The 10,229-nt window shown below is 34.7% G+C and overlaps 1 protein-coding gene across 1 annotated transcript; it reads left to right on the top strand.

Moving 5' to 3' along the window:
• Positions 1-1,155: 1,155 nt before the first annotated feature.
• On the top strand, positions 1,156-9,502 carry LOC114163109 (kinesin-like protein KIN-13A). Its single transcript, XM_028047198.1, has 13 exons — positions 1,156-1,419; positions 1,513-1,742; positions 2,249-2,470; positions 3,167-3,358; positions 3,864-3,968; positions 4,093-4,170; positions 4,347-4,428; positions 5,588-5,750; positions 6,241-6,570; positions 7,132-7,350; positions 7,463-8,279; positions 8,446-8,511; positions 8,855-9,502. The coding sequence occupies exons 2-13, from the start codon at positions 1,578-1,580 to the stop codon at positions 9,038-9,040; spliced, it is 2,625 nt and encodes an 874-aa protein (XP_027902999.1). The 5' UTR covers positions 1,156-1,419; positions 1,513-1,577; the 3' UTR covers positions 9,041-9,502.
• Positions 9,503-10,229: the final 727 nt, after the last annotated feature.

Genomic DNA, 10,229 nt, shown 5'->3' on the forward strand with positions numbered 1-10,229 from the left:
ATTGATCTTGAAAGATTAAGTTTTTTTTTTTTTCATAATCATTTTGGATAAAATAGGTTCACATAAAAACAATATTTTAAGGTAATTAATTAAACTATGAAATATAAGAATAAGATGTGTGTCGAATCGACTATGTCTAATTTTAACCATTGTACCAATATTTTTGTAAAACTCATATTTTGGTAATTAATCGATTAAGTCTCAATTTAATGGATTAGGTTTAGAAAAAAAAAAATCCAGCATGCCATATTTAGGAACAATGACCGAAACAAGCCTCCCATTCCGATCGAAATTCGTCCGACAGCCATAGTTAGGAATAACGACTGCGTTTTCGAGGTATTGCCCGCTTTGGAATGTTTGGACTCCATCACGGTTTTGTCTTTAAAAGACGCTTCGGAGGATGAAGGAAGGTAAAAGTATTTAAATTTCGCTTGATCTCAATTCTTAAGCGATGTGAGACTTATTGGGTGCACCAGAATAAATATAAAGCGTATCGGGGCATTGAATAAATATTTTTTTGTAATATTATAATGTATTTATATGTTTTTTTTGTCTTTATAATTCACGTTTGAATATTACATAAATAATATCTCATCTCTTTTAATCCAATAATATTAAGTTTTATGAGCTTATTACACGATATTTTGGTTAAAACATAAAATATTATAAATAATTTAAATATCATCTTAAAACACATTCGACACACATAAAAAAAAATTACAAAATATATTCATTTATGTATAGAGGTAGGGACTGAAAAGATATTTAATATTTTTTAATATAATTGAAAAAATTAATTTGGTTTAAACCAAAGGGGAAAACGTATAACCCAATTTTTTTACTCACCTACTTTGTCACTTTTCACCCATTTCTTAACATATATATTCTGCAGAAAATCTGATGCAAATCAACCTCTTAAAGAACGAAAGTGAAGAATAATAATAATAACCACGAAGGAAAGTAGGCACCAGCCAAAAAGAAAATGAAAAAGAGGTTGTAAAGTAAGATGGTTGAGGTGCGTTTGTTTGATTCATTATTTCCAATTATGCGTGTAGGTGGTGAAATAAAAGGGTGGGAGAGTGGGAGGGTATATCAGACATTTCAAAACCTTTCGGTAAAAGCAGCACGAGCCGGTTAGTTCAACGTAGCCGTTTTATAGATTTGAAAATTAGACGATTATGATTATTAAATTATGATATTTAACGTTTTATTAATCTCCAAAATTTCCATTCAGAGGGTTTCTCTCTCTTCTTCTCGTGCATTCTCCTTCTTCCGCCATAATCGCCCAAGCAAGTGGAATTCCAATTCGACGCGTTCACTCCCTCCAACGACGCCGCTTCAGATCTGAATCGCCGCCGTTTCAGAGATCCACAGTGCCGGCATTCTCCGTTAAATTTTCGCACCGTTCATGCTCTTCCCGTGAGCCTCGTCGCTTTATCTTTTTTCATTTTCGTTTCGATTTTTTGTTGTTGTAAGCGTGGTCCTGATTTCGACGATTCGTTCGGTGTGCAGCTCGTGCGAACAGATCTTGAAAATTGGCGCCTCAACGACGTTCGCAGCGCCACGCGAGTGGCCAGATGCCGCAGGGCAATGCCGCCGCCGCCGCTCTGTTGGACCACAGCGGCGATGCTGGAGACGCTGTCATGGCGCGGTGGCTCCAGTCCGCCGGCTTGCAGCATCTCGCCTCTCCCCTAGCTTCTACCGCCATCGATCATCGCCTCCTCCCCAACCTTCTCATGCAGGTGCCGCTTTATGGCATCGTCAGCCTCTTTGATTTTGCAGTTTCTCGATATTTCATTTAATTTCTGTTAGTTGATATGATTCCGTGTATAATACTCAGCGTTTTGTTTTCATCTTTTGTTTAGAAGGTGTTAACTAGCGTATTACGCTATTGCTGCTTGATTTATTTGTATACTTTTGTTGTACTTTTTTCTTATTTTTCTATTTTGTGATTTTTTTTGTTGGTCTTTGCTTGATAAAGGGGAGTTTGGTTGACTATGCGTGTCGTAAGGTTTTTTCCAGTTTTGGATGAGTTTGAGTAAGTTGAAATTTTGTAGTACTTGCTTTTAGGTTATATTACTCTATATGATTCTTCAGCTGTTCTGCATTTTGAGGGGTAATGATGGTACGGTCTTATTTTAGTCAGAAGCATGCATTGACTGCAGTACGGGTTGAATTTGCTAAATGTTGTTTGCTCTTTTTTATGGTAGTTCATTAGGTGACAAAAATGGTTGTGATGTTGTTGTAGGGTTATGGAGCACAGTCGGCTGAGGAGAAGCAGAGGCTTTTGAAGTTAATGAGAAACCTCAATTTTAATGGGGAATCTGGTTCAGAGCCATATACGCCCACCGCCCAGTCTTTAGGTGGAGTGGCTGGGTCGGATGGGTTTTATTCTCCTGAGTTCAGGGGTGATTTTGGAGCCGGACTTTTGGATCTTCATGCTATGGATGATACAGAGCTTTTGTCTGAGGTATGGATATGATTTGGTGTATCATATCATAATGGTCTGTTAATTCATGTAAGCCAATAGACTTAGTTTGGTTCAAGTACTATTACCACGGGGAAATATCTTCATGTAATTTTGACACGTTGTAATATCTCTGGGGGAAAATCCTAGAACCTGTAATTCAGACAGCAATGATGGATCTGAATGTCTGAACGAATTTAGAATTTTTCAGTTATTTTGTTTTAGTTGTGCATGTTTAATTTCGGGATCCCTTCAGTATTCCTGGACAACGGGCTTCTGTTTTCTGTTAGGGTGGCATTTGATTTGAGAATATTCTTTTTGTTTACCGTTTTAATGACAAGAACGTCACATCAAAATTTTGTTTATATAATAGTGAAAACAAACATAAAAATTATTTGCCCAAACTAAATGAACTCTCAGTTTTAGGAGCTTTTAGCTTCTACTTATTTTTTTCTTCTCTTTCTTTATTCCAAATCCCAAGATCTAAGAATACATTACTCAAAAAAATTAATTCATTTAGTAATTTTGAAGCTTGAAAAAATTATAGAATTACCAGAAAGCTTCAACTTTTACTTTAAACCTCTGAATTTCAACTTCAGCTTAAAATAGCTTTCACCTGCTATAAAAGTCATGTCGTACACTACCTTAGCATTTTTCTTTGGATGTATTTGTTGTTCTAATTCTTTTCCTTGTTGTCAGCATGTAGTTTCAGAACCTTTTGAGCCATCACCCTTCATGCCTGGAGATGCTAGAGTATTTGAAGACGATTTTTATCCAATTAACAACAAGCTGGAAAGCGGGGAAGCAGATGCTGAAGCATCAATTTCTGTACCAATCAATGAAAAAGAGTATAGCACAAGAGAAAATAGTGTTGCTAAAATTAGAGTTGTGGTATGTCAAAATTTCATAGACACATGCATAACTTCATCTTTTATGCATAGATTACTTATTTTTCATGTGCTGCTTCGGGGACTTGACATGCATTGAGTACATTTTTGAAGTTTGATTTCCATCCTCTGCTCCCTTAATATTTTCTCTACTGATTCTATCAAATTAATTACTTTGAATGCTGCTGTATATATTAAATTAGATTGTGCTCATGATGTACGCTGTCGTTAGGCAAATGTCATCTTTTTTCTCTTTTAATTTCAATTCCTTTGACTTAATTGGACATATCTTATGTTTAATGTCAGTTTCTCTTAAATATTATCCATCTATTGTCTATAATTGTAAACATTTCTCCCTCAAATAACTTTCTTTCAATTGTCATTTTTTATGTTTTACTTGATTTAATAATATTCGTGCTAGCATTAGATACTTGATAGATAAGATGTTCTTGATTCTTTAAGATTCGAATTGAATGAAAATTTGATTGTTTTTTAATGCATGTCTTTAGGTACGCAAAAGACCATTAAACAAGAAGGAGCTAGCTAAGAAGGAGGATGATATTGTAACTGTACCTGACAATGCATATTTGACAGTCCATGAACCCAAACTAAAGGTTTGTTTAGATATTGGATTTAAGCTCTATGTTACATTGAAGTAAAGGTTGAATTTTATCCATTTATTTATATTCTCATTTTATTTACTGCTACGAGATCTGATTGTTCTATCATGATGAAAAGGTTGATTTGACAGCTTATGTGGAGAAGCATGAGTTTTGTTTTGATGCTGTGCTTGATGAGCATGTTACCAATGATGAAGTAAGACTTAATCTTGTCGTGGACTAAATTTTGTTATTTAATAACTTATTTAGGTGTTTTGATACCGTCTGTTGATTTCTTTGTTTTTGGTGGAATTTGAGGTTTATGAAAGTAAAAGATTGTCTGTCTTGATCTTGATTTGCTTGATTTATGGTGTGATTGTTTTATAATGACAGGTATACCGAACTACTGTTGAACCAATTATTCCTACAATTTTCGAGCGAACCAAAGCTACCTGTTTCGCTTATGGTCAGACGGGTAAGAAATTTTTGTATCCTATAAAAATTATTACCAAACTATTAATTACCAGTTTACATTTCAAAGGTTTTAGCTTTTCATATCTTCTATCTGTGTGTTTCTTTTTGGGTTTAAATTTAGTAGTTTTTGTTTATATACTTTATAGTATTCCTTACTGGTGGTCAGTGTGAGAATCCAGTGAACAAGGGAAGAATGCAGTTCTTTGTCTATTTTTGGGAGGGGGAGGGTGTAGTGTTGTTCCTAGCTGGTGTTTTTGGCCTCTAAATTCAACATGTAAAAAATTATTATTGTTGAGATACTTTATGACTAAAGTTATGACCAATGTAGTCCTTCTAAAGTTTAGAAATTTCCCATCTTATGAGTTTGATTTTGTTTGGTTAAATTAAAACTGAAGTGAAAAATCTAAAAAAATGGTATCAAAGTGTATCCTAAGTAGTATCAAAATGTCTTGATTATGGCTAAATTGAGGCCTATCTGATCTGCCATTATTGTAGGGTCAACACTCGGGTAATTAGATTCCACAGAGATATGATCAGTGCAGTCCTCATAAAACTTGGACAGTTCTTTCAAACTGTTTAGTGGGGTTGAGTAAGTAGTAGCCAAATTCTAAGAATTCCAATATTTAAAATGCTCATTTGTTAATGGGGAAATCATGGAGTTTCAGTTATAGAGTAAGGACATTGATAGAAGAGTAGACTCCGGATAAAGGATAATATTCTCTTAAAATCTAAAGCACTAACCCATTTTATACTAATCATCATAACTAAATGAGGAAAAAATCATGAAATACATGGAAATAAGGAAACCAAGGACATAAGGAAACTAAGCCTAATAGATGTTAAGGAAATATGGAAACTATTCCTAAAGGGTAATATAAGACACTCCCAAAACATAGTCAACATTTTCATATATTATAACAGTTGAGAGGGTGGGAAGATATTAATGGCCCTGTAAATGCAGTTGATATTTTGCATCCAATGATAGATGTGATTATGCTTGAAATTGAGTGTTTGAAATTTGTCCTGAAAATAATTTTTAAATAAAGCTGTATTTGTTGTTTTTAGCATATAAGAATGTTTATTTCATGTTCCATTGATATGCTTCCTCAAGCAACTACTGCACCTTCTTTATTGTGATGCTAATAATGTTTTGCTTTCAGGAAGTGGCAAAACATACACAATGCAACCCTTACCACTCAGAGCTGCAGAAGATCTTGTTCGACGGTTGCATCAGCCAATTTACCGGAATCAGAGATTTAAATTGTGGCTCAGCTATTTTGAGATATATGGCGGAAAACTTTATGATCTTCTTAGTGACAGAAAGTAGGTATTGAAGTTATAATGAATGCCTTTGTTATAAGTTCTTTATATATTGTTGACCTAGGGGCTTAATTAGGAGACAACACTTTTACTGTTTTTGTTGTTGGTTCAATTGCTTTACTAAAGAACTGTTCTAATATTAAGTATGAATCTAACTTTATCTTATATCATGTATTCATTTTTCTATATTGCTGGTCCCCGTATACCTAGGGGCTTAATTAGGAGACAACATTTTTACTGTTTTTGTTACGGGTTCAATTGATTTACTAAAGAACTGTTCTAATATCAAGTATGAATCTAACTTTATCTTATATCATGTATTCATTTTTCTATGTTTGTGGTCCCCGTATGTGGATGTATTATCTTTCTGTTTCAGGTGCATAGATATATACTTATCTATGTATCTTGCTTGGTGCTTCTACCCTGCATTTTGGTTTACAGTGTTAATGTATTGTTGAATGGCTGTATTTATTTTATTACTATATATGAACAGGAAACTTTGTATGAGGGAAGATGGACGGCAGCAAGTTTGCATCGTAGGACTGCAAGAATTTGAAGTTTCTGATGTGCAAATTGTCAAAGAATTCATAGAAAGGGGAAATGCTGCAAGAAGTACAGGATCCACTGGTGCCAATGAGGAGTCTTCGAGGTCACATGCTATCTTACAACTGGTTGTAAAGAAACACAGTGAACTGAAAGAGAGTAAGCGAAACAATGATGGGAATGAGGCAAGAAGTGGGAAGGTTGTGGGGAAAATTTCTTTCATTGATCTTGCTGGAAGTGAACGAGGTGCAGACACTACTGATAATGATCGTCAGACACGGTACTTCTGCATTTAAATTAATTGCTTAATTTTTAAACTCTTGAAAAAAATCAATTGCTTGATAAGAATACTCTTAGAGTTTGGGAGGGTCTCATTATTTAAGTGTCATATAAAGCTCCCTATTATTCTTAAAATGTGAGACCGATAAGAAAATTACACATGTATTCTTAGACTCTGCTTAGAATTTTGAGTCATTGCTTTGTTGTGTTTCATACTTCAAACTGGATTTAATATTGTAAACTGTGGCCTACCAAGTCAAGTTGTACAAATTACTATATCTAGATGACAGGTCTGTGCTTTACACAGTTGAAGCCCAAATGCTTCAATTTTAACACACTGATGCTGGATCTACAGGTGGCCTCCTTCTGGGATAGATTTGTAAAATTTTAGATACTAAGGAATTACTTTACAAACATAAACCAAATGTACTTCTAGCATGTTGTGCTGATGTAACTGCTAAATATAATATTTTGCAGCTTCCTTCCACTCTTTCTGATCAAGCACGTTTTATTTTATTAACTATCAATTTACTCTGCAATTTTTCATCTATCACTGCTATAGGATTGAAGGAGCGGAAATCAACAAGAGCCTGTTGGCTTTGAAGGAGTGCATCCGTGCTTTAGACAATGACCAGATTCATATTCCATTTCGGGGAAGTAAACTTACAGAAGTGCTTCGTGACTCCTTTGTGGGAAATTCAAAGACTGTAATGATCTCTTGTATATCTCCGGGTGCTGGATCTTGTGAACACACGCTTAATACCTTGAGATACGCAGATCGGTATGCGTTTATTATGTGCTCTAACATAATGTTTCATAGCATGTTCTCTCCTTTTTTTTTTTGTGCACGTTCATTTTTTATTATACTAACTGTTCTATCATAATGTGAACAGAGTTAAAAGTCTGTCCAAAAGTGGAAATCCTAGAAAAGACCAGGTCCTAAATCCTGCACCACAAACTAATAAGGAGATTTCATCCACATCATCTATTCCTGCTAGTGCTGGTGCAGAGGATTTTAACCATCAACGTCAAGAGAAAACAACGGACATAGGCAGGAAATTTGTTGAAAGGGAAAATTCTTCGTACAGCTCTGGTGCGACTGCTGTTGACAAACAGCCATTAAGTTTTTCTTCAAATTATTTATCAAATGGGCGAGAGGAGAAAGGCTTGTTTTCTGCTTCATTGGACCGGGATAGGTTTGAACTGAAGAACTCGTATGGTGACTCTACTAGTCAAAAGATGAACTCTTACTCACAAATTGATACAGGTGAAAAATTGCAAAAGGTGTCTCCGCCACGCAGAAAAGGGTCTAAGGATGAAAAAACTGAAAGGCCCGCAAATTGGATGAAAAGGGATGCCAATGGTTCTGATCCCTCTAATACAAGTTCCAAGCAGCAGAGCACGGGGAACTATAACATTGGGCCTAAGGATGAAAAGTCTGATAGGCCTTCAAACTGGATAAAAAGGGATTCCAGCGGTTCTGATCTTCTCACTACAAGCTCCAAACAGCAGAGCACAGGGAATAATGTGTCTAAGGATGAAAAATCTGAAAGGTCAGCAAACTTGATGAAAAGGGTTGCCAGTAACTCTGATATGTTCTCTACAAGCTCCAAGCAGCCGAGCACAGGGAACTATAACAATATTACCACTGGATCCAGGCCTTATGAAGGAGAATCTTCTCCTAACGGGAATATCAATGCAGTACTTGAGGTTTGTCAGATATATGGAATTGCTCATTCTTTACCAAATTTTAGTTGAATAATGAACTTCTTTGTGCTTGTTTTGTTCTATCCATATAACTGAACTTGTGCAATAAAGCTTCTGTTATATAAACTTGTTTATGGTGTCTGTTTAATTCTTTATTGTATTTTTTCAGGAGGAAGAAGCACTCATTGCTGCTCATAGGAAGGAAATTGAGGATACAATGGAGATTGTTCGAGAAGTGAGTTATTACATGTTTTTTGTAGAGGTTATTTTAAGTTTTGGAATTCAATTTCTAATTGAATTTATCATTTAACTGTAAAAGTTAAGTTTTTGTTTCGTAAGACAAAGTAGAAGCTAGTGCCACCTTGACATGTATTTCTATGCTTTTTCAGTTTTTTTCAAGTTAATCTATAGAATAGTAAAAGGAAAATTATAGTGCCTTGACATGAACAAAGTATGTTTTACTTTTTTCACTTGTAAAATTTATAAAATAGTAAAAAGGAAAATTGGTAAAAAATTTAAATTTTAGGTAGGTGACTTGTTGACAATTTATCATTTTGTGGTCATGTTTTGATTTGTAGGAAATGAAACTCCTGGCAGAAGTGGACCAACCGGGAAGCCTTATTGACAACTATGTTACCCAATTGAGTTTTGTGCTTTCTCGCAAAGCAGCGGGTCTGGTGGGTCTTCAAGCTCGTCTCGCAAGATTCCAACATCGACTAAAAGAGCAGGAGATTCTAAGTAGAAAAAGAGTACCGCGTCAGTAAGGGATTTCTCGCTTTCTCTTGTTCAACTTCATCTCTATTCTCCTGCTTGTTAGCAAAATAGTTGAAAGGTTTTGTCTGATATAAGCAAATCTTTTGGTGAATATGCTCTAATTGAATTTACTTAAATGTATATGCCCTTGTGTGAGTCGTGTGACTTTTGGGCCACCTCATGCCTTTGCAAATTTGGTGTAATCTATGTAGGGTTATCTGCGCCGTTGTTATAAAAAACACAAAAAAGGTTGTATGCCCCTAAATTTTAGTTTGAGGGCAAAAAAATAAAAATAGAATTTGATATATGCAGATTCAAAATTAATAGGTTTTAATATTTCTTTCTTTCTAGCCATCCGGAATTTTTCTAATGTATTCATTTTCAAGCTCACGGGATGCACTAATGTACAAGTAACAATTCGCATAGAAGAGACTTGAAATAAAAGCCTCTCCTAAAGGTTACTTAGTCGAGAATTCGTCTATGTATGTGTTTTCGTTTATTTTTATTGGTGAATCCGTATCATGACTACGGATTCTAGTTCAATCTTGGAACATTTTGGGCAATGACATCAAAACAGAACGTATTCTCTCGTGTCTAAATTGAATGCATTTCTCCATTTTATTCCTTTTAGGGTTAGTAAGCTTTTGAAAAAGTTTTGTAGCGATCTTATCATTATTATAACTTAAGAAAATGTAAAAAACAAAAAAAAATTGCATTTTCGATTGTAGAATCTGAAATACAAAAATAATATATGATCATTTGCGATGAGCATCATTGTGTCACGAATTCCCCTTCCCCTTGGTTGACTTAGTGGTCAGAGGTCCTTCTATCCCATACAGGATAAGATTCAATTCTTGGGTTGATGGTCTATTTCTTGGAGAGAAAAAGGACAAAATAGTCTTTTTACCTAACCTATGAGAAGGTAATGGAAGAAGCGCCCTATGGTTTCTTCTACTTCTAATGGATTGTTGAAAAAATTAAAAATATTCATGCTTTAGATTTTCAGATTGGACACATGTTTTGGACTGCAGTGTAAAATATATTTATGAAATCTAAAAATATTATAAATTACGTAATTCGATAACAATTCATAAACCTAAGATATAATAAATTTTTGGATCAATTCGTATTGCGTTTCCAAATTTTGCAATCCAAAATAAATATTATACAGTCCTAAAATATCCACATTAAATAATATAA

This window comes from Vigna unguiculata, chromosome 9, assembly GCF_004118075.2.
Source record: "Vigna unguiculata cultivar IT97K-499-35 chromosome 9, ASM411807v1, whole genome shotgun sequence".
Taxonomy (NCBI): Eukaryota; Viridiplantae; Streptophyta; class Magnoliopsida; order Fabales; family Fabaceae; genus Vigna; species Vigna unguiculata.

Coding starts and splice junctions, on each gene's coding strand:
- LOC114163109 (XM_028047198.1), top strand. CDS start 1,578: ATGCCGCAGGGCAATGCCGCCGCCGCCGCTCTGTTGGACCACAGCGGC. Junction 3,359..3,863: donor TTGCTAAAATTAGAGTTGTG/GTATGTCAAAAT, acceptor GCATGTCTTTAG/GTACGCAAAAGACCATTAAA. Junction 6,571..7,131: donor GATAATGATCGTCAGACACG/GTACTTCTGCAT, acceptor TCACTGCTATAG/GATTGAAGGAGCGGAAATCA.